Source organism: Saccopteryx leptura, chromosome 2, assembly GCF_036850995.1.
Source record: "Saccopteryx leptura isolate mSacLep1 chromosome 2, mSacLep1_pri_phased_curated, whole genome shotgun sequence".
NCBI lineage: Eukaryota > Metazoa > Chordata > Mammalia > Chiroptera > Emballonuridae > Saccopteryx > Saccopteryx leptura.
The window spans coordinates 237,553,286-237,576,613 of record NC_089504.1 but is presented as its reverse complement, the minus strand read 5'-3'; the positions used below and the strand labels follow the sequence as shown (position 1 = coordinate 237,576,613).

Below are 23,328 nucleotides of genomic sequence, written 5' to 3'. Positions count from 1 at the left end.
CAGAGAAAGAAGACGGAGAGGGATGGAGAAGCAAATGGTTGCTTCTCCTGTGTGACCTGACCAGGAATTGAACCTGGGACTTCCACACGCCAGTTTGATGCTCTACCACTGAGCCAGCCGGCCAGGGCCATGAGTTCTTTATGTATTGTGGATATTGGCCCTTATTGGAGATATTATTAGCAAATATCTTCTCCCATTTAGTCGGTTGCCATTTTGTTTTGTTGATGGTTTCTTTTGCTGTGCAGAAACATTTTTTAATGCATTTTTATTTAATTAAATAATGTTTTTCACATTTCCTTTTTTTTATTATTATTAATTTTAATAGGGTGACATTGATAAATCAGGGTGCATATGTTCAGAGAAAACATCTCCAGATTATTTTGACATTTGATTATGTTGCATATCCCTCACCCAAAGTGAAATTGTCTTCCGTCACCTTCTATCTGGATTTCTTTGTGTCCCCCCCTTCTCCCCCCCCCATAACCATCACACTCTTGTCCATGTCTCTGAGTCTCATTTTTATGTCCCATCTATATATGGAATCATATAGTTCTTAGTTTTTTCTGATTTACTTATTTCACTCAGTATAATGTTATCAAGGTCCATCCATGTTGTTGTAAATGATCCGATGTCATCATTTCTTATGGCTGAGTAGTATTCCATAGTATATATGTACCAAAGCATTTTAATACACTCGTCCTCTGATGGACACTTGGGCTGTTTCCAGATCTTTGCTATTGTGAACAATGCTGCCATAAACATGGGGGTGCATTTCTTCTTTTCAAACAGTGCTATGGTGTTCTTGGGGTATATTCCTAAAAGTGGGATAGCTGGGTCAAAAGGCAGTTCAATTTTTAATTTTTTGAAGAATCTTCATACTGTTTTCCACAGTGGCTGCACCAGTCTGCATTCCCACCAGCAGTGCAGGAGGGTTCCCTTTTCTCCACATCCTCGCCAGCACTTATTCTGTGTTGTTTTGTTGATGAGCGCCATTCTGACCGGTGTGAGGTGATATCTCATTGTGTTTTAATTTGCATTTCTCTAATGATTAGTGATGTTGAGCATTTTTTCATATGCCTATTGGCCATCTGTATGTCCCTTTTTGGAGAAGTGTCTATTCATTTCTTTCGCCCATTTTTTTATTTGGATTGTTTGTCTTCCTGGTATTGAGTTTTACAAGTTCTTTATAAATTTTGGTTATTAACCCCTTATCAGACGCAATGTCAAATATGTTCTTCCATTGTGTAGTTTGTCTTTTTATTCTGTTTTTATTGTCTTTAGCTGTGCAAAAGCTTTTTAGTTTGATATAGTCCCATTTGTTTATCCTGTCTTTTATTTCACTTGCCCGTGGAGATAAATCGGCAAATATATTGCTGCGAGAGATGTCAGAGAGCTTACTGCCTATGTTTTCTTCTAAGATGCTTATGGTTTTATGGCTTACATTTAAGTCTTTTATCTATTTTGAGTTTATTTTTGTGAATGGTATAAGTTGGTGGTCTAGTTTCATTTTTTTTGCAGGTAGCTGTCCAATTTTCCCAACACCATTTGTTGAAGAGGCTATCTTTACTCCTTCTATGCTCTTACCTCCTTTGTCAAATATCAGTTGTCCATAAAGGTGTGGGTTTATTTCTGGGTTCTCTGTTCTGTTCCATTGATATTTATGCCTGTTCTTATGCCAGTACCAGGCTGTATTGAGTACAATAGACCTGTAGTATAACTTGATATCCGGAGGTGTGATACCTCCCACTTTATTCTTCCTTTTCAAGATTGATGAGGCTATTTGTGTTCTCTTTTGGTTCCATATAAATTTTTGGAATATGTGTTCTATATCTTTGGAGTAAGTCATTGGTATTTTAATAGGTATTGAATTGAATTTATAAATTTCTTTGGGTAATATAGACATTTTAATGATATTTATTCTTCCTAACCATGAGCACGGTATATGCTTCCACTTGTTTGTATCTTCCCTGATTTCTTTTATCAATGTTTTATAATTTTCCGAGTACAAATCTTGAATCTCCCTGGTTAAATTTATTCCTAGGTACTTTATTTTTTTTGGTTGCAATGGTGAAGGGGATTGCTTCCTTATTTTCTCTTTCTGACAGTTCATTGTTAGTGTATAAAAATGCCTCTGATTTCTGAGTATTAGTTTTATATCCTGCCACCTTGCTGAATTCATTTATTAGGCCCAGTAGTTTTTTGACTGAGACTTTAGAGTTTTCTATATACAATATCATATCATCTGCAAATAATGATAGGTTTACTTCTTCTTTTCCAATTTTGTTGCCTTTTATTTCTTTTTCTTGTCTGATTGCTATGGCTAGGACTTCCAGAACTATGTTGAATAAAAGTGGTGAAAGGGGGCACCCTGCCTTGTTCCTGATCTTAAAGGGATTGCTTTTAATTTTTTCCCATTGAGTATGATGTTGGCTGTGGGTTTGTCATAGATGGCCTTTACATGTTGAGGGTGTTCCCTGTATTCCTACTTTGCTGAGAGTTTTGATCATGAAAGGGTGCTGGATTTTATCAAATGCTTTTTCTGCATCTATTGAAATTATCATGTGGTTTTTTTCCTTCCTTTTGTTTATGTGATGAATCACATTGATTGATTTGCAAATACTGTATTTGCAAATATTACCTTCCAAGAATAAATCCCACTTGATCATGGTGTATGATTTTTTTCATATATTGCTGGATCTGGTTTGCTAATGTTTTGTTGAGGATTTTAGCATCTAAATTCATCAGGGTATTGGCCTATAATTTTCTTTCTTTCTTTCTTTCTTTTTTTTTTTTTTCATTTTTCCGAAGCTGGAAACGGGGAGGCAGTCAGACAGACTCCCGCATGCGCCCGACCGGGATCCACCCGGCATGCCCACCAGGGGGCGATGCTTTGCCCCTCTGGGGCGTCGCTCTGTTGCATCCAGAGCCATTCTAGCGCCTGAGGCACAGGCCACAGAGCCATCCCCAGCACCCGGGCCATCTTTGCTCCAATGGAGCCTCAGCTGCGGGAGGGGAAGAGAGAGACAAGAGAGGAAGGAGAGGGGGAGGGGTGGAGAAGCAAATGGGCGCCTCTCCTGTGTGCCCTGGCCAGGAACCGAACCCAGAACTCCTGCACGCCAGGCCGATGCTCTACCGCTGAGCCAACCGGCCAGGGCCAATTTTCTTTCTTTGTGTTGTCTTTGCCTGGTTTTGGAATCAGAATTATGCTTGCCTCATAAAAGGAGCTTGGAAATCTTCCTTCCTCTTGAATTTTTTTGAAATAGCTTGAGAAGGATAGGAGTTAGTTCTTCTTTGAATATTTGGTAGAATTCACTTGTGAAGCCATCAGGCCCAGGACTTTTCTTTTTTGGGAGTTTTTGATAACTGTTTCGATCTCATTTGTTGTAATCAGTCTGTTTAGGTTTTCTGATTCTTCCAGATTAATTTTTGGAAGATTATATGTTTCAAGGAATTTTTCCATTTCATCTAGGTTGTCTAGTTTTTTGGCATACAGTTCTTCATAGTATTTTCTTACAATATTTTGTATTTCTGTTGTGTCAGTTGTTATTTCTCCACTCTTATTTCTAATTTTATTTATTTGAGTCCTCTCTCTTTTTTTCTTGGTGAGTCTGGTAAAAGGTTCATCGATCTTGCTTACCTTTTCAAAGAACCAGCTCCTGGTATAATTAATCCTCTGTATTATTTCTTTAACCTCTATGTCATTTATTTCTGCTCAGATCTTTATTATTTCCTTCCTTCTTCTACCTCTGAGCTTTACTTGCTGTTCTTTTTCTAGTTCTTTTAGATGCAGGGTCAAGTTGTTTATTTGAGCTTTTTCTAGCTTCTTAAGATATGCCTGTAATGCTATGAACTTCCCTCTCAGGACTGCTTTTACTGTGTCCCATAAATTTTGAGTTGATGTATGCTCATTATAGTTCATTTCTAGGAATTTTTTTATTTCTTCTTTGATCTCATTGTTAACCCATTCATTATGTAATAACATGCTATTTAGTTTCCAAGTGTTTGAGTATTTTTCAGTTTTTCTGTTGTTGATTTCCATTTTCATGCCATTGTGATCAGAGAAAGTGCTCGTTATGATTTCAATCTCCTTAAATTTGTTGAGATTGCTTTTGTGCCCTTACATGTGGTCTGTCCTAGAGAATGTACCATGAGCACTTGAAAAGAATGTATATATATATATATATATATATTCTGCTGCTTTAGGGTGAAAGGTTCTGAAGATATCTATTAAATTGAGTTGATCTAGTATGTCCTTTATGTCTGCTGTTTGTTTGTTAATTTTCTTTCTTGAGGATCTATCTAGTGATGTTAGTGGGGTATTGAAATCCCCTACTATTATAGTATTGCTGTTAATCTCACCCTTTAAATCCATCAAAGTCTGCTTTATATATTTAGGTGCTCCTATATTAAGTGCGTAGATATTTATAACAGTTATATCTTCCTGTTGGATTGCTCCCTTTATCATTATGTAGTGACCTTCTTTATCTCTTACTATAGCCTTTGTTTTAAAGTCCATTTTGTCTGATATAAGTATTGCTACCCCAGCTTTTTTTTCATTTCCATTTGCGTGAACTATTTTTTTTTCCATCCTTTTATCTTCAGTCTATGTGCATCTTTTGTTTTAAGGTGTGTCTCTTGTAGACAGCATATGTACGGGTCCTGTTTTCTTATCCACGCAGCTACCCTATGTCTTTTGATCGGATCATTTAATCCATTTACATTTAAGGTTATTATTGATATGTAGTTGTTTATTGCCATTTTATTCTTTAAAACTGTATTCCTCTTTTGCTATATCCATTTTTCTCCTTTGATCTACTTACAACAGGCCCCTTAGTATTTCTTGCAGCATTGGTTTGGTTGTAGTGAATTCCTTGAGGTTTTTTTTTTTTTGTCTTGAAAGCATTTTATTTCTCCTTCAATTTTAAACAATAGCCTTGCTGTGGATAAAGTAGTCTTGGTTGTAGGCTCTTGTTCTGCATTACTTTGAATATTTCTTGCCATTCCCTTCTGGCCTCAAGTGTTTCTGTTGAGAAGTCGGAAGTCATCCTTATGGGGGCTCCTTTGTAGGTGATAGTCTTTTTTTCTCTAGCAGCTTTTAATATTTTCTCTTTATCACTTAGCTTTGGTATTTTAATTATGATGTGTCTTGGTGTAGATTTCTTTGGGTTTCTCTTTAATGGAGTTCTCTGTGCTTCTTGAACTTGTAACACGTTTTCCTGCCTTAATTTAGGGAATTTTTCAGCTATGATATGTTTGAACAAAGTCTCTATCCCTTATTCTTTCTCTTCTTCTTCAGGAACCCCTATGATGCGGATGTTATTTCTCTTCATGTTGTCACAGAGCTCTCTTAGAGTTTCCTCAGACTTTTTGAGTCTCTTCTCTTTTTTCTGCTCTGCTTCAGTGCCTGCATTTATCTTGTCCTCTAACTCGCTGATTCAATTCTCAGCTTCATCTATCCTGCTTTTAATTCCTTCCATTGTGTTCTTCATTTCTAATATTGTATTTGTCATTTCTGACTGATTCTTTTTTATTATTTCAATGTCCGTTTTTATATTTGCTATCTCTTTATTTAGGTGTTCATAATGACCATCTATTGTTGTTCTAAGATTTTTGAGCATCTTAACAATCATTATTTTAAACTCTGCATCTGGTAATTTGGTTATATCTGACTCATTCAGGTCCTTTTCTGGGGGTTTCTCTTGATTCATTTGTGTTGCATTTCTCTGCCTTCTTATTTTGTCTGTATAAAAGAAGGTTTTGGCCACTGGAGTCCTCTGGGTGTGGCCTCTGTGTTCCCTAGGTTGTGGTTTGTCTGCAGGTCCACCACCCCCTCTGCTGCTGCTGCCTAGGGCATTGGGTATGGGTGTTGCCGGTGCCAGTCCACTGGGGCTGTTGCTGTGGTTTCTGCCTCCTTCACGGGAGGGGCTGTAATCACGTGCTCGGGTGTACAAGCCTCTGTGGCCTTGGCCTTTGCCCCGCCCCCACGGGTGGTGTTATGCACCATGCCAGGGGCTGCAAGCCTTGGCCCTGAGGGCAGGGGTGAGCACCTTTGCTTAGCTGTGGGTCTCTGCCTGATTCCAGGGTTTCGCCCCACCCCTGCAGGAAGAGCCAGGCTCCCAGGACAGTTGCAAGCCTTGGCTCCACGTCTCGGCGGGTCTGCGTGCTCAGTGTCAGGACTCTGCTTGTTCTGTGCTTTCGCTACACCCCCGTGGGAGGAGCCGGCTCCCACGTCAGGCCACAAGCCTTGGTTCTGCAGGCCGGCGGGGCGAGGCGAGGCTGCGCTTGTGCGCCCTTGCTCAAGGGCAGGTCTCCGCCCCTTCCGGGGCTCCTGCCCTTCCCTCGCAGGCTGGATTGCAGGTGCCCCACAGCTGGGCTTGACCACTTTTCAGCATCCCCTCCTCCCCAGCTAGGCAAGACTGAGCTCACACTTGGGCCTCAGTTGTAACCAGCTGGCTTCCGCCCTTGCCGACAGAACCACGCTTCCGTGTCCCGCTGCCGCCCTCCCTCGGCGAGCCCTCAGCCGTGTGGGTGGGGGTGCTGCAGCTCAGACCCTAACACCCACTACTGTAGTCCTGAAAGCTCCCTTTTTCTAGGTGACTCTGCTCTAAGTACCGCAGGAGAGCTTGTTTGGCTGGTGTCCTGCTTCCCTTTGCTGGTATTGCTGTTTCCAGGGGAAATATTCATTTCAGATTTGGGGAGTGACTCGTCCCAGGGGTTAGGGTGGCTGTCTCTCAAAGTGTTTCTCCCTGTGCCTCCTAGATTACACTCTCTTCTGGCTGCTCCGGTCCTCTCCTCTTTCCTGTTCCCCCGGAGCCCTAGATGAGTGGTTGTGAGAGAGGTGTTCTGCGTAGTCCCTTTAAGAAGAATCCTGGGTCTGAGAAATCAGTCTCTTTCTCACAAACAGTATCCTGACTTGTTCCCAGCTAAATACTGTCCATTCGCCTCTTCTAGGCTCGGGCTGCAGGCTGGGGCTTTGTTCCTGGGGCTCAAGACCCTCCCCTCTCTGTTAAACTCACTTCCTGCCACGCAAGTCTCTCCTGGCTGCCATTTGCTCCAGGGAACTGGGCAGCCCTCTCCACGTTTCCGCTTTTACTACCAGTTTCAGTGTGGCTTCTTCAGTGTTCCTTGGTTGAAGAGTCCTCTTAGTTTAGTCCAAAGTTGGTTTTTCCAGATGATGGTTCTTAAAATTAAGTTGTAATCCACTTTGGTTCTGGGGTGTGGAAGTTGGTACATCCACCTACTCCAGTGCCATCTTGTCCCGCCGTGCAGAAACTTTTTAATTTGATTGCTCCCATTTATTTATTTTTACTTTTACTTCCCTTGCCTTTGGAGTCAAGGTCACAAAATGCCCTCTGAGATCAAGGTCTGTAAGTTTAGTGCCTATGTTTTCTTCTATGTAGTTTATTGCTTTGGGTCATATTCGAATCTTGAATTCATTTGAATTTGTTTTTGTGTATGGTGTCAGGTAGCAGTTTCATTCTTTTGGATGTAGCTTTTCAGTTTTTCCAACACCATTTATTGAAGAGACTTTCCTTTCTCTATTGCATGTTTTTGGCTCATTTGTTGAACATTAGTGGATTTATTTCTGGGCTGTTCATTCTATTCCATTGGGCTGTCTATGTGCTTTGTCAGCACCATACTGTTTGAATGTTGTAGCTCTGTAGTATAGTCTGAAGTCAGGGAGTGTTATACCTCTAGAAGCAGACTTTTTAAAAATATATTTATTTATTTTTAGAGAGGGGAAGGTAGGTAGGGGAGAGAGAGAGAAACACAAACATTGGTTTGTTCCTATATGTGCCCTGACTGGGAATCGAACCCACAATCTTGGCATATTGGGACAGTATCAGCATTTGTGCTGTCTGTCACCATTCAGCCAAATAAGTAGAGATGGACTGAATCTTTATAGGTGCTTTATTCAGATGGCCAGCAATCAGAGAAGACAGGAGTTCTGTACCCTAAAAAACCATCTTAACATCTCATCTCAGGCCAACCTTTTTATTAGGAGAAGAAAGGGGTAGGTAAGGGGTTTTGGAATTCAAGGGAAAGTTAATTAGATCGTAGTCAGTGGGCCTTCCGTCCCTGGAGTACAAAGGCTTTGCTTGCAGATCTCTGGGGCAAAAGGCGACTGCTTGCAGTCTCTGAAGTCATGTAGGCCCATTAAGATATCCCAGTTCCTGCAACAAAGCTTTTACTTGCATTAACCATTAAGCCTATTGATTATAACTAAAGCTACTATTACTCAGGCTAAAATTGTAACTCTTGAGCTACCCAGCCAGGACTCTAGAAGCAGACCTTTTACCAACCTACTCTTTTTCTTTTTTTTTTCCTCTTTTTTTTTTTTGACAGAGACAGAGAGAGGCACAGGCAGGGACAGACAGACAGGAAGGGAGAGATGAGAAGCATCAGTTCTTCATTGCGACCCCTTAGTTGCTCACTGATTGCTTTCTTATATGTGCCTTGATGGCGGGGGGTGGGGGGTGCTACAGCACAGCAAGTGACCCCTTGCTCAAGCCAGCGACCTTTGGGCTCAAGCCAGCAACCATGGGGTCATGTCTATGATCCTATGCTCAAGCCAGTGACCCCGCGCTCAAGCTGGTGAGCCCGCACTCAAGCCAGATGAGCCTGTTGTAAAGTACCCAATTCCACAATTCCACGGGTTTTTGTAGAGGCACACAGTCCAAATAAGTTTTTGAAAAGTTTTATTAAAGGAGGAAATTTATTTAATATGCTGGCCTCACATGGCTGACACAGGGCAACAGACTCAAATTGTGCAGACCCCAAAAATAGTTCAGGGGCTGTTTATATACTCTTAATTATACATAGGAGGGGAAAAAACCTGACATCACGGCATAAGTTTATACCTTTTGTTTAGAGATACATACATTAACTATATGCTTTCAGGAGGGGTGGGGTGGTTTCCATAGGGACAAATGCCTATAAATGGTTCATCAGTATAAGAAAAGATTTATTTATTTATTTATTTATTTATTTATTTATTTAGTATTTTTCTGAAGCTAGAAACGGGGAAAGACATCCAGACAGACTCCCGCATGCGCCCGACCGGGATCCACCCAGCACGCCCACCAGGGGGCGACGCTCTGCCCACCAGGGGGCGATGCTCTGCCCCTGGGGGGGGGGGCATCGCTCTGCCGCAACCAGAGCCACTCTAGCGCCTGGGGCAGAGGCCAAGGAGCCATCCCCAGCGCCCGGGCCATCTTTGCTCCAATGGAGCCTCGGCTGCGGGAGGGGAAGAGAGACAGAGAGGAAGGAGAGGGGGAGGGGTGATGAAGCAGATGGGCGCTTCTCCTGTGTGCCCTGGCCGGGAATCGAGCCCGGGACTTCTGCATGCCAGGCCGGCACTCTACCACTGAGCCAACCGGCCAGGGCAGAAAAGATTTTAATTTAATCTTTTTCTTCCTGTACCTGGCTAGCTATTCACCCTTCCCCCATAAGTATGGGGGAAGGTCAGAGAATCCAAGTCTCCTTCCTCTTCTGCATTTACAACACAGTGCCATTGGCCATCTTGGTTTTATGCTAATCACACAAGTACAGAGAGGTCATCCACAAAACCTTTCTGTATGCCCAGCCCAAATCAACAAAATGTTCTTTAAGCTTCCTAAAATATTAATTATATAGCTTTTGGTACCTTACAACAAGCCCGCGCTCAAGCTGGCGACCTTGGGGTTTCAAACCTGGGTCCTCTGTGTCCCAATCTGATGGTCTATCCACTGCACCGCCGCCTGGTCAGGCCCAGCCTACTCTTAACTAGCCTTTTGGCTTTATAATCGCCTACTTGCTTTATGGGGGTGGGGAGTTTGCAAGTTAATCCTAGATATTGGCAAAAATGAGTATAGAAGGAAGAGGTCATATCAACTTCTTTTCCTTCTAGCAAGTTCCACTGCTCAGTCAGGATTTGCTGAATACGTGACTTGCTCAAAGTAGTGATAGCATCTGGGTTTTGTTTTGTCTTGGAAAAGGTGTTTTCATGTCTGTAATCTCATTAGATTATCATGAGATTATTAGAGTCCTGCTATTATTCCCTTCTTATAGCTGATGCAGGATCATTTCCACGAATTACCTGAGGTTGTAGAGCTAGGGAGTCATGCTAGATCTTCTGACCCTCCACTGTTCCTCAGGAGCAGACTTGTCGAGGTGCCTGATGGCATGAGAGGTGACTCAGGGTTTGTTTCCCTTTGCTAAGGATTGAAGCCTGTTGGCTTTTTGCTTTTATCACGATCTCTGTTTCTATGGGTGGCACTCAGCTCCTAGGTACAGAAGGAATCCAGGACTTAAGCAGGCAGATGGACCAAAGAATTAGACACACATAATATGGCAACGTGCAAAATTCAGAATAATACCATTAGTGTTTTAAAATAATAGTAGAATAATAACAGGAATAGCTAACATTTGGGGGTTACTGTATTCTAGCTACTTCTACAGTAAATCTTCAACACAACACTCTGAAGTAGTTGAAGTATCCAGTTGTCAGTTATAGGCAGTAAAGCCAAAGGTAAGTTTCTTGCTCAACAGTCACACTGCTAGAATTGGAGGAGCCGAGACAGACTCTGAGCCACTGCCCTGGCCTGTAGTAGGTGCTTAATTAGTGATTTCTAATGTATGTTTTCTGAAGAATCCTCCCTCCAAAGAAAAGGGGGTTTGGGAAAGTGTCAAGGTAGAAGAATTACAGGGAAGTAGAGCAAGAATTAGGTAGGCCCTGGCCGATTGGCTCAGTGGTAGAGTGCCGGCCTGGCATGCAGAAGTCCCCGGTTCGATTCCCGACCAGGGCACACAGGAGAGGCATCCATTTGCTTCTCCACCCCTCCCCCTCTCCTTCCTCTCTGTCTCTCTCTTCCCCTCCCGCAGCCGAGGCTCCATTGGAGCAAAGATGGCCCGGGCACTGGGGATGGCTCCTTGGCCTCTGCCCCAGGCGCTAGAGTGGCTCTGGTCGCGGCAGAGCGACCCCCCCCCCCCCAGGGGCAGAGCATCGCCCCCTGGTGGGCAGAGCGTCGCCCCCTGGTGGGCGTGCTGGGTGGATCCCGGTCGGGCGCATGCGGGAGTCTGTCTGACTGTCTCTCCCCGTTTCCGGCTTCAGAAAAATACAGGAAAAAAAAAAAAAAAAGAATTAGGTAGTAGGTTAGCGCCACCGGCTGCTTACTTGACTGGTTTTGTAATCCATATTGAACTTGAGTCTTTCTAGGGTCAAACCGAAAAGTAAAAGGAGGAACAATTAATTATACATTTCCAATGCTGTTTTGTTATAAACGGAAATGGACCTGACCTTTTGTGGCACAGTGGATAAAACATCGACCTGGAATGCTTAGGTCGCTGGTTCGAAACCCTGGGCTTGCCTGGTTAAGGCACATATGAGAAGCAACTTCTAAGAGTTGATGCTCCCCACTCTTTCCCCTGCGCCACCCCCTCCCACCTTCTTTCTCTATCTCCTCTCTCTAAAATCAATAAATATAATCTTTAAAAAGAAAAAAGAAAGAAAAAGAAGTAATTAGCATGGTGTTTCCGACCAGTTCTGGACCACCAGCCTGGGATATGTGTAAAATGGAACCAAGCTCAGTAACTATACTAGATCAGGTGCAAAACCCGCTCTTCCTCCCCTGGCCCCGTCTCAGGTGATGGTGCAAACAAACCCTCACCTAGTTGTAGCCACATAGAAAGGTCTAGAGTCCTGCCCCATTTTTCTCTTCTTCCTCATGCCCACTGACTCTTGTTAATTCCAGCCCAGAAGTGTCTCCCTTCCAGAGTCCATCTCTTTGGGCTCTAGGAGCATTCCATCCGCCACCCGGAATTCTCTGGCTGTGCTGATCCCTCTTCTGCATCTGTCTTGTCCCGCAGTTACTTCCGTCCGCTTCCTGAAGGGTGGGGCTGGGTCTTGTTCACACTCACATCTCCCTGTCCCACACGACAGCAGCAGTAAGTGCTCCACATCCAATGTTCACTGGATTTTATTGAATTGAACCAAATGGTCTGCCCATCAAGTAATCCTGAATGTCTTTGTCACAGCACAGAGCTCACAGGAGCACAAAGTAGGGACAAAAGGTGATGAACAGGGCCTTTTCCCCTTGAATAAGCAGCAGATCTTTAGCAAGTTAGAAAATGTTATTCTTTTTTTTTTTTTTTTTTTTTAATTTCTTTTGGTGCCTGACTGGGGATTGAACATACCACGTTGGTGTATCAGGTCAGTGCTCTAACCAGCTGAGCTACCTGGCCAGGGCAGGAAATATTACTCTTTAAAAGGCGTTAGTCTGATTCTAGTGAGCATAGTCATACTTAGGATAGATTTGATTTTTTTTTTAAATCTGAGCATTAGAGGCAACTTAAAGCCATTGTTTTTCTCTGAAGGCCCCTCTAAACATTTCCCAGGTGTGCAGGTGCTGAAGGCTGGTGCTGTGTTGGATCGCAGCCAAGGGGGCGGGCTTGCCCTTTCTCACATTTTCTCTTGGGAGTCTGGAGACCACTGGGTTTGGCCTAGTCAGTGATGTTGCCCCTTTTCAGGATGCTGGCCCTGGATCCTGGTTCACAGACACAAGGGACCGAGAGTGACCATTGCGGGTAGCTCTAAAATGTGACCCTTGACAGCTCTGAAGGTCAGGCCTCTGTTGAGCTCCCAGAGTGCCTGGCTGCTGTTGGCCAGTGACCGCCGGCGTGCTCAGGTCAGAGGGCGTGATACGACTGGATGCAGGGTCCCTCCTCTCACGTTGTTTTTCATTTTGTTTTTGGTTTCTCCTCTTTCATTATTTCTTCTTTTACACTCTCTTCTTTCCTTCCCTTGCTGATGGTCTCTTTTTCAGGACACACTTCCATGAGGGTACATTGCCATCATTTTGCTTCTGGCTCCAGCTTCTTTCTAGAATGTTCCTGCAGCTGATCATGACATAATCCCGGAAACTTAGATACCTATTTCAGAACGAGGAAGGGTGGAAGTCATAACGGATGAAGTTAGCTGGGTTTGACGGTGTTCAGCTTGGGGCTGGGGGGCAGCACCCCATCGAGTGCGATTTGCTGGCTGGACCCCAGAGTGGTAGTTAGTGAGTGGAAATGCAGTCCCTGTCACCGATGGAGGAAGATGTTTTAAAAGAAAACACTGATGGTGAGAAAGAAGAGGGAGCCGAGGGACGAGGGTCCACGCTGATGGGGACTGACGTATCCTAGTCAGGTCACCTGCCTATAGTAATTGGGAACTCCTAAGTTTTATTTTAGCACAGTGAGTGCTGTCAGTCTTGTCCTCCTGAGAGGAGAACGCCAGGGCCTCTGGCTGCCCTGTGGTCTAGACTTGGCCTGGTGCCCTGGGTCCTGGCAGCTGCACCATCTCCCCGTGAGTCCCCCATCTATGGATGGAAGATGGGCCATTCTTGTTTGGCCTGCCGTCTGCCTGGGAACATTGGTTCCCTTTTGGTTCCTTGGGGTGAAATGGAGTCACAGGGCGATTTGTCATTTATTTATTCCAGAGTTAGTGTAAAGCCAATAGCCACAGACAGCATCACAGCCGCCTGGCCCATGCAGGTTCGCATTTGATTCGGACAGACGGTAATGAAACAATGGAGCTAAGAACTGGTGGGCCGTTAGCTTTAATCCTAGCTCACACCCAGTGGGCGAGAAATACACACAGTGGGAAAACACTTCCCTTTCCATTCAGGGCTCCCAAAGCCACCAACTTATCCGAGTTTTCTAGAATCAAAGGTTCCTACCTCACCAGCCTTATTCACCTCTGTTCCCCAACTTCTTCTCTCTGCTCAAACTCTGCACAAACTGGCTTCTCCTTCAGCACTTCGCCATCTTGGCTGCCTCTCTGCTGCAATGCTAATTTCAGAAACTGAGCGAGAGCAAGCACCTGGTCTATCTCATTTTATAGTGTAGAAATCAAAACCTTTAAGCCAATATACAAATAAAGAAGTCTCTGATACAAAGTCACTTATCTGAGGCGTAAATGGGATTCCTCATAAGAGTGCTCCACTCCACATCATGCAACAGTCAAGGGTGTGAGGAAAAGCTTAGTTTTGAAAAGATCTTAGTATTAAAAGGGCAGGAAAGGCTTAGTTTTAAAACTAAGCCTTAGGCTATAATGACTTTGCCAGCTTACAGCCTAGCCCATCTCCCACACCCAATGCAAACTGTAAGCGAGCAAACATATATCATATTTACAAACTTATTTGACTGACATTCCATCCTTTTTGCTCGCTTCACAATCTAAAGCACAGGTATTCCAGCACAAGGAAATTAGGCACATTACACAAATTACAACAACAGCACAAATCATACAGTTTCAACAATTACAAAGGTATATTTCACCAGTCTCTGAGCACTTTGCCAAAAGTGCAAAATGTTCTTGGACTTAGTCGTATAGAAAGCTTCCCGGGGCAGGGGGAGGGCCTCCAGCAAAGCTGCCCCCTCTCCCATCAGGGTATTTCACATTGTCCAAAATTCGTAAGTCCATCTAACAAAGGAGCTGGTGCCCACTCTGGTCGTAGTCCAGGAATCAGTCCACGCACATGGGGTCTCAGCCACCCCCCTTACCCCTGCCGTCCTGGCAGGTCTTACACTGTCCCAAGGAGGAGCACGTGGCAATGGCAGTCAGCATTTCTTCTCTGCTCCAGAGAGCATGATGGCATACACCCCTGTGTCCCAAAATCGCAGGCCTATGAGGGGCGTAGTAGGTACTTCTTGCTGCTGGGCTCTCATCTTCTGGAGACTGCGGGTTGCAACTCCAGCCCGATTCTCCTCATCCTCCAAAGACGAACTAAAAACACCAGCTCCCGCTGCAACGCTTGAGCCCCGGGCTGCCGTGGCCTTCTGCTCCGCGGGCCTTGCAGCCCCGGCTCCAGCCTCAGCCCCGCCCTCCTGCCGCTGCTGGCTCTCCACAACATCCAGGGCAATCTGCAACTCATGAACCTGTGATTATTCTCTAGCAGCTGCTCCATTTCCAGGCGAATCTCGCGAGCCCGGTTGGCCTCCTCTGGTGCTTGCTCCAGCCCCAGGGTCAGCATCTCTTTCTCCCACATTTGCTCCAGCTCCTTCCACTGCTCAGCTTGCAGGTCCCAGGCGGCCTCTTCCACAGAGCTCTCGGTTTCCTCACACATGGCTGTAAAAGTCAGCCAGCCTATGGCCCCCAAAAGGAGAGCCATGGGGAACCATAACAGCAACCGGTCCTCTACTCCACCGCTCAAAGGTGGTGGTGGCTTCATACCGATTTGATTTGAATCCTGCCACAGACTACGCCAAATATATGGCCAGGAGCCGCCATCGTGGCCATTCACATGCAGGTTCTCATTGAATTCGGGCAGATGGTAAAGAAATGGTGGAGCCGGAGGATGGTGGGCCATTCTGTTTATTGGTGCCTCACCAAGACAGGCAAGCCACAAGAGAAGACAAGGGAAAAGCAGAAAACCTGTTTTTCCCATGGAGGGCAAGGAATCAAGGAGGCCCCTGTAATGCTGATAGCAGGAACCAAGAGAGAAAACCCCGGGTCTATCTCATTTTATAGTGTAGAAATCAAAACCTTTAAGCCAATATACAAATAAGGAAGTCTCTGATACAAAGTCACTTATCTGAGGCATGAATGGGATTCCTCATAAGAGTGCTCCACCCCACATTATGCAACACTCAAGGGTGTGGGGAAAAGCTTAGTTTTGAAAAGATCTTAGTATTAAAAGGGCGGGAAAGGCTTAAGACTAAGCCTTAGGCTATAATGACTGCTGGCTTACATCCTGTCTCCCACACCCAATGCAAACTATAAGTGAGCAAACATATATATCAGGGGTCGGGAACCTTTTTGTCTGAGAGAGCCATAAACGCCACATATTTTAATATGTAATTCCGTGAGAGCCATACAACGACCCATGTACGTTAGGCATTATCCAATAAAAATTTGGTATTGTCCCGGAGGACAGCTGTGATTGGCTCCAGCCACCCGCAGCCATGAACATGAGCAGTAGGAAATGAATGGATTGTAATACATGAGACTTTTATATTTTTAACATTATATTTTTTTTATTAAAGATCTGTCTGTGAGCCAGATGCAGCCATCAAAAGAGCCACATCTGGCTCGAGAGCCATAGGTTCCCGACCCCTGATATATATCATATTTACAAACTTATTTGACCGACAATTAGGTACGGAAGGGCAAGAGGATGAACAGTAGGGTGCGTTTTAGTTTCCAGGGAAGTTGAGTAGTGCTTGGAGGGTGACATAATTGGAGCTGTTTTTAGCCCAGTCTGTTTTGCTGGTTGGCCAGAGAAAGCCCAGCAGCCGGGCTGCTGTCTCAGCCCGAGTGTGAATCTTGGGAGTCCTGCGTATTTCTAGCACCTGGTAGAACGTGGCTCTGGCCCCTAACCCATCACAAGCAGTCTGGCATAAAACACTATTTTCACCCTGGAACGGGTTTGTTGGATGCCTTAAGTGTGGGTTTAAAAGGGGCTTCATTTGGAGGCCATGCCGTGCTAGGGCGGAGCCCTGTGAGTCTTGGCACAGGCTGCTTAAACCACACTGGACTTTGGACTTGCACGCTCCTCGTAGGTCCCTGCCTACTGAGATGATACAGCTGTTCTAAGCAAGATCACCCCCACTTCCTCCAGGTGTATAATAACCACAAAATGTTTGTCTTAGCAGTTCTCAAAACGACACATCCCTGGTGGCCCTCAGTCCCATTTATCGCTGTGTACTAGTTTCCTGTTGCTGTTTTAACCAATTACCGCAGGCTCAGTGGCTTAAAGCACTACAGATTTGTTATCTGCCTATTCCTGGGGGTCAGCAGTCCACAGTGGGCCTCGCTGAGCTAAAATCACGGTGCCACCGAGGGCTGCGTCCTGGCGGAGCTGGGCGATCCCACTCCTAGGCTTGTCCAGCTGACTAGAGGCCCCTGCACTTCTTAGCTCATGACCCCCTCCAGCCAGTGTCAGTGTCACTGTGACCTCTGATCCCATCATCACAGCTCCCTCTCTGACCTTCCTGTCTCCTGTTTCCTTGTACGGACCCTTGTGATGACATTGGGCCCCCTGGGTAATCCAGGGTCACCCCTTCATGTCAGGTCTTAATCTCACCTGTGAAGTCCCTTCTGCCACATGAAGAGACCTTGTCACAGGGGCCCGGGTGTCATCCGGGGACTCTCATTCTGCCTCCCACACCCTGGTCATCTCCTTCCTGTCTAACTGCACCCACGTGTGCCTTGGGCTGTGGAGCTTTATCAGCACTTGTGTCAGTAGGTCCGTGCTGCTCGGCAAACAAGTCTGTCCCCAGTCGTGTTATGCATGGAAGACCCTGAGGTGGAGTCCTACAAGACAGCAAGCAGTTTCCTAGAGGGACGCACAGCTGTGTCCAGAAGTGCGGCAGAGCCCCTCACTGCACGGGTTTTCGTTCTGCACTGTCCCAGGAAGACTTGTCAGCCACGCAGTGGTAGCAACTGTTGTTCACTGGCCACTGCCTTGTGCCAGACACTGGGTACAGCATCTTATCATATTGTCTTCAAGCCCTTAATTCTGTGAAGTACATACTATTTGGGGAGAGGGTATAAAACTTGAATAATCAGAAGAAGAATATTAATCAGAGAAAAATGAGAAAATGTTGCAAACGTTCTTATTAGCTGCTGCTTTTAAGTCAAAATAGTAATAACATGTTTGCTGGAACCAAATGCTATCAAAGGGCAAGTGAACCTTCTCCCCCGGCCCTGCTTCCAGGGGGCAGTTGGTTTGAGCTGTTTCTTCTCAAAGCTCTGTTGGTTCTGCTGGACCAGGTCTCAGTGAAAGCAGGCTGACGGAGGTTAAGGCAGGGGTAAAGGATCTGTCCTAGGTTGGAAGGGGTGGAGCTGGGCTGTGCACTGAACTGGTTAAAATCCTGGGGTCCTCGCCCAGTTTAGTTTATTTTTTTTACAGACACAGAGAGAGAGATAGACAGGGACAGACTGACAAGAACAGAGAGATGAGAAGCATCCATCATTAGTTTTTTATTGCGCATTGTGACACCTTAGTTGTTCATTGATTGCTTTCTCATATGTGCCTTGACCGCAGGCCTTCAGCAGACCAAGTAACCCCTTGCTCGAGCCAGCGACCTTGGGTCCAAGCTGGTGAGCTTTGCTCAAACCAGATGAGCCAGCACTCAAGCTGGCAAACTTGGGGTCTCAAACCTGGGTCCTCGGCATCCCAGTCTGATGCTCTATCCACTACGTCACCGCCTGGTCAGGCTCGCCTGGTTTCAATCACAGCTGAATCACTTATAAGCTCTGAGCTCCATCTTCCTCACTTGTAACAGGAGGTCGACTCAGCATTATTCTCATAAGGAGACTTGGATGAAAGTGTGCACACCAAGCACTTAGGGAGGGTTTGGCATATCGTGGGCACTTGATAATTCACCATTACTGTTATTGTTACTCCAAATCAAAAATCCCAAGCTCTTACCATTCATTCATTCTCTCATCATCATTGGGAATATAGGAGTAAGTAAAAGCACACAGTCTGCTCTCATGGTCAGGGAGAAATACCTTAGTCAAAACGAGCAGTAATAGGTGACATTTCACTACATACGTGCTGCAGAGTAGAGGGACAAGTGCGGCAAAAGTGAGTGTTGTCAGGGTTTGACCTAGTGAGGATGGAGCTAGTGGCCCCAAGAAGTGATTCTAGAGCTGAGAGCCAAGGGGAAGAAGAGACAATACCTAGTTGATAAAGATCATTGCCGACTTGGAACAGCACGTGCAAAGGCCCTGTGGTGGGGAGGGGGATGTGTGTGATGAGCTTAAGGAACTGAAAGAAGGTCACTATGGTGCTGTGCTGCCACGCTTCTTACCTTGGAGGCTCCTGAACGTTTCCTGTGCCTTCTGCCTGCTCATCGGTTGTGGCTGTGGACAGAAGTAAGCCAGTGTGGAGTGTGGGGACAGGATGGATTGATTGCATGGTGCTGTCACACACAACTCAACTGAGACTAGTTCTTCAGCATCTGGACTCGGGAATCATGGGCTGGGTAGATGGGCCACAGGCAGTGGCTCAGAGATGGGAGGGTTTGGGGCTCTGAGGGTGGCACTGGCCCCAGGTGCCATCACTTGACATCCTTCCCTGAGACCAGGTGAAGAAGATGGGCGAGCTTGGGCTTCTGGCCATGGATGTGTCAGAGGAGTTGAATGGTGCCGGCCTCAATTACCTGGCCTACGCCATCGCCTTGGAGGAGATCAGCCGGGGCTGTGCCTCCACCGGAGTCATCATGAGTGTCAACAACGTGAGTCTCCCTCTTGGACCCCAGGGACACAGGCAACATCTGGACCTTGGTTCCCGCTCCTGACCTCCCCTGGACTTGGTCTTTTGGACTCTGGAGAGAACAGGCCTTGCGTTGGGGTCCATGGGCGGACAGGTGTGCCTGGGCTTGGAGGCCTCTGACCGCTCCCTCTGTCCCCATAGTCCCTCTACTTGGGGCCCATCCTGAAGTTTGGCTCCAAGGAGCAGAAGCAGAAGTGGATCACGCCTTTCACCAGCGGTGACAAAATCGGCTGCTTCGCCCTCAGTGAGCCAGGTACCACAGTGGGACAGCCATCTTCCCATCCCTCACCTCAGAGTCAGGGTGAGAGTCAGACTGGAGTTAGACTGCCCCCTGGGGCAAGGCAGGAGTTAGGGCCTGAGCTTACTTGGGTGGGCACCTCAGCTGAGAGGGACGCTTAGTCCTGGGGTCCCTTCAGCCTGAAGCTGCCCATCTGCTGTCTGAATGCTTTGGGAGCTGGCGTGGGCTTGGAGTGTCCTGTTGGGGGCCAGACCCTGACTCTTTGGAGCCTGGTCGTGCTCACCAGCTGGGGGTTGAGGCTGGGTTCCCAGATGAGTTGGCAGCCATGCTCTTGGGTGGCGGGGGGTGGAGGTGGCCCTGGATTAAGTCTGTGTGTGGGGCAGGGAACGGCAGCGACGCGGGAGCCGCCTCCACCACCGCCCGGGCAGAGGGTGACTCGTGGGTCCTGAATGGCACCAAAGCTTGGATCACCAATTGCTGGGAGGCCTCAGCCGCTGTGGTCTTTGCCAGCACAGACAGATCCTTGCATAACAAGGTGGGGACCCCAGAGAGAGAGCTAGTGAGACCTCTGGGCTGCAGTAATTTCGTAGTTTCTAGATCTAAATCTCCTTGGCCTGATGGAGCTGTTTTTGTTCTGAGGCACCTTGGGCTTTCCCTTTTGCTCCCCTGCCTGTCACTGGCCTGGGGCTGGTGTCTGCTCTTCCCTAGAGGAGACACGCAGAGGGCATCACGGCCCAAGGTGCCAAGGGAAGTGGAGAGAAGGGACAGGGTTTATGTCTGGGGTGGTTTTCCTGAGGGGCGTGGCCTAGGGCAGCCTGGGAAGGGCACTGGCTGGGATGTCTGCTCTTTCAGGGCATCAGTGCCTTTCTGGTTCCCATGCCTACGCCCGGGCTCTCGTTGGGGAAGAAAGAAGACAAGCTGGGCATCCGGGCGTCATCCACGGCCAACCTCATCTTTGAAGACTGTCGCATCCCCAAGGACAATCTGCTGGGCGAGCTGGGGATGGGCTTCAAGATAGCCATGGTGAGCCTGGCAGTGGGGGTGGGAGCACTGGGCGAAGCCCAGGCCAGGCTGGCCAGCTCCTGACCGGGGCGGTCCCCACAGCAAACCCTGGACACGGGCCGCATTGGCATCGCCGCCCAGGCTCTGGGCATCGCCCAGGCTGCCCTTGACTGTGCTGTGACCTACGCCGAGAACCGCAAGGCCTTCGGGGCGCCCCTCACCAAGCTGCAGGCCATCCAGGTAACAAGGTGGAGACTTCAGGGGCCCGGCCTGAACACTGGAGGGAGGGAACGCAGGCGCATGAGGACCTGTTACCTGCTCCCATGGTCACTTCTCTCCTCCCTCATGTCCTTAGAGGGAGGGAGGGGTGACTGCTGACTGGTGGGCTGGTGGGCTGGGGCCCGGTTGTTGCAGTTCAAGTTGGCGGACATGGCCCTGGCCCTGGAGAGCGCCCGGCTGCTGACCTGGCGTGCTGCTCTGTTGAAGGATAAGAAGAAGCCTTTCACCAAGGTGCCTGTGGGAAGGGGTCTCCGCAGGCATTGGCACTTTGATAGGCCAAGGGACTGAGGGAAAAGTCTGGCTGGGGTCCTGGTTACTTGGGCCTGTTGACCTCCTGCTCTGAGGGTGGGCTCCCAGGCCTGCCCCTGCTGAGGAGCCATGGGCTAGGGCTCCACCCAAGGTAAGTTTCTGACCCCACCATCCCCTGTGGTTAGGAGGCAGCGATGGCCAAACTGGCTGCATCGGAGGCTGCAACTGCCATCAGCCACCAGGTGAGTATCCCCAATGCATGGACGTGCCTGGTGAGGCCCTGAGGGTTGAGTTGTAGAATGTCAGCTGCCCCTCACCCAGCCTGTCCTTCTGTGTGTCTGATGCTGCCCCTGTCTTTCCCCACGATGGGGGTGGTCTTCTCCCTCCTGAGTCCCTGCTTTTCACCTTAGGCCATTCAGATCCTGGGTGGCATGGGCTATGTGACAGAGATGCCGGCCGAGCGGCACTACCGTGACGCCCGCATCACGGAGATTTATGAAGGCACCAGTGAGATCCAGAGGCTGGTCATCGCGGGGCACCTGCTTAAGAGCTACCGGAGCTGAGCCCCTTTGCAGAGCCGGCCACTTTTCCACCTGGAGCCAGGCTGGTCTGAGGACCGTGGGAATGGGAGTGGGAGCCACGGGGCCTTAACCCTGACTCCCCGGCACCATGGGACAAACTGGCAGGCCCCAAACCTCCTCTTGCCAGGACCATTCTGGCCCCAGCCCTTCTGGAGTGGACCTCCTCCAGCCCCAGACCACAGTGCTTGGGAGCAAGGCAAGGCAGGGGCTGTGACCGGCGCCTGAGGACACCATCTGCAGCTCAGTTCTTTGGCTTTGCTCCCCTTTACCACTGTGCCTTATTTTCTTCCTCCGCGGGGACGTGTGTGGGACAATGGCCGGAGATTAGGATGCTGCCCTGAAACACGTTTGGTGCAGACTTTGGAACGCCAAGTCCTGCGGGGCAGACCACTGCCCCAGCAAGTGCTGCTAAGGTTGTTAAAAGGAAGCATCTGATCCCTATAGCCATTTCCTGCACACCTGAAAGGTTTTAGTTAATCATCCTCCTCTGCACCTGAACTAGGCTCTGTTGATTTGCTTGATGATTAAAGAAATGAATAAATACAATGAGGCTGCAGAGATCTGGGCTCTCAGTCCTAGAGGTTTGGAGTCCCCTGTACCCATCTTCTATGTTGTATCTTGTGTGTTTTTTCTTAAGTCCCACAGCACCTTCCTTTCGTGCACACCCACTGCCTAGCTGGTCTCAACAGACATGGGCTCCTGAGGGGCCATGGAAAGGGCTGAGTGACAGCTCTGTGGCTCCCTAATCCCCTGGGCCCTGGTGCTCAGTAGAGACCAGGGGACCTGGGTCTTGGCAGTGTCTGCTCTTTCCCCTGAGGTCAGGGGTCAGAAGGAGGAGAGAGTGGGGCCAAGATGACCAGACCTCAGACCACAGAAGTTGTGCTCTCTCAGGCCCCTTGGCCATCTTGGGAAGGGTGTGGGGCTGCGTCATGAACCTCTTCTTTGTCAAGTATAAATGAGTGCAGGTGGGTGGTCTGATTCGGGCCTTGGGAGAACAATCAGGTGTGGGAACTGACTATAAGTAATAAAGCATACCTGTCCCCTGAGCCTTGTGTCCTTGACTGCACGCTGCTGGGGAGGGAAGGTGGTCCTTTGGTCGGCTTTCTGAGGAACGCCACTGTGTTTATGCGTGTCTGGGTCTGTGTCCCCGGCTGTAGCAGGAAGCTCCAGTAGGAGGCAGGGTTGACCCAGGCCAGGCAAATGAGCTGGGTCCACTGGGCTTGGGGGGATTCTGGGAGAGTGGCCCCTGAGCCTCAAAGATGGAGGAAGGTGAGGGTGCCAGATGGGCAGGGGAGGGGCAAGCTTGAGGAGGGCCTGCTGTGAGGATGGGTGCTTTACAAGCATCCCTTTTACTATTTGAGTGCTCACAGTGGGCCAGCACTGCGCCTGCAAGGGAAGGTCCTGGTGCCAAGAGGCTTTTCAGGCCAAGGTGTCTCTGCAGTTAAAGCCCATGCTATTTTTTTTTTTTTTTTTTTAAGATTTTACTTATTGACTTTATAGAGAGAAAGGTGGGGGGAAGCAAGAAATATCAACTCATAGTTGTTTATTGACTGGATGTCACATGTGCCTTGACCAGGCAAGCCCAGGGTTTTGAACCAGAGACATCAGTGTGCCAGGTCAATGCTTTATCCACTGTGTCACCACAGGTCAGGCTGGCCTATGCTTTTTTTTTTTTTTTTTGTATTTTTCTGAAGTGAGAAGTGAGGAGGCAGAGAGACAGACTCCCACATGC

General features: G+C 47.7%; 1 protein-coding gene across 1 annotated transcript in view; it reads left to right on the top strand.

Moving 5' to 3' along the window:
* Positions 1-22,642, top strand: part of ACADS (acyl-CoA dehydrogenase short chain) — a 33,136-nt gene extending 10,494 nt beyond the window's left edge. The window contains exons 3-10 of the mRNA XM_066370740.1: positions 19,060-19,209; positions 19,389-19,500; positions 19,869-20,020; positions 20,338-20,508; positions 20,590-20,727; positions 20,902-20,997; positions 21,201-21,257; positions 21,426-22,642. Of these exons, the coding sequence (XP_066226837.1) occupies positions 19,060-19,209; positions 19,389-19,500; positions 19,869-20,020; positions 20,338-20,508; positions 20,590-20,727; positions 20,902-20,997; positions 21,201-21,257; positions 21,426-21,578 (1,029 nt within the window). The 3' untranslated portion in view covers positions 21,579-22,642. The remainder of the gene's footprint in view (positions 1-19,059; positions 19,210-19,388; positions 19,501-19,868; positions 20,021-20,337; positions 20,509-20,589; positions 20,728-20,901; positions 20,998-21,200; positions 21,258-21,425) is intronic.
* The last annotated feature ends 686 nt before the right edge of the window (positions 22,643-23,328 follow it).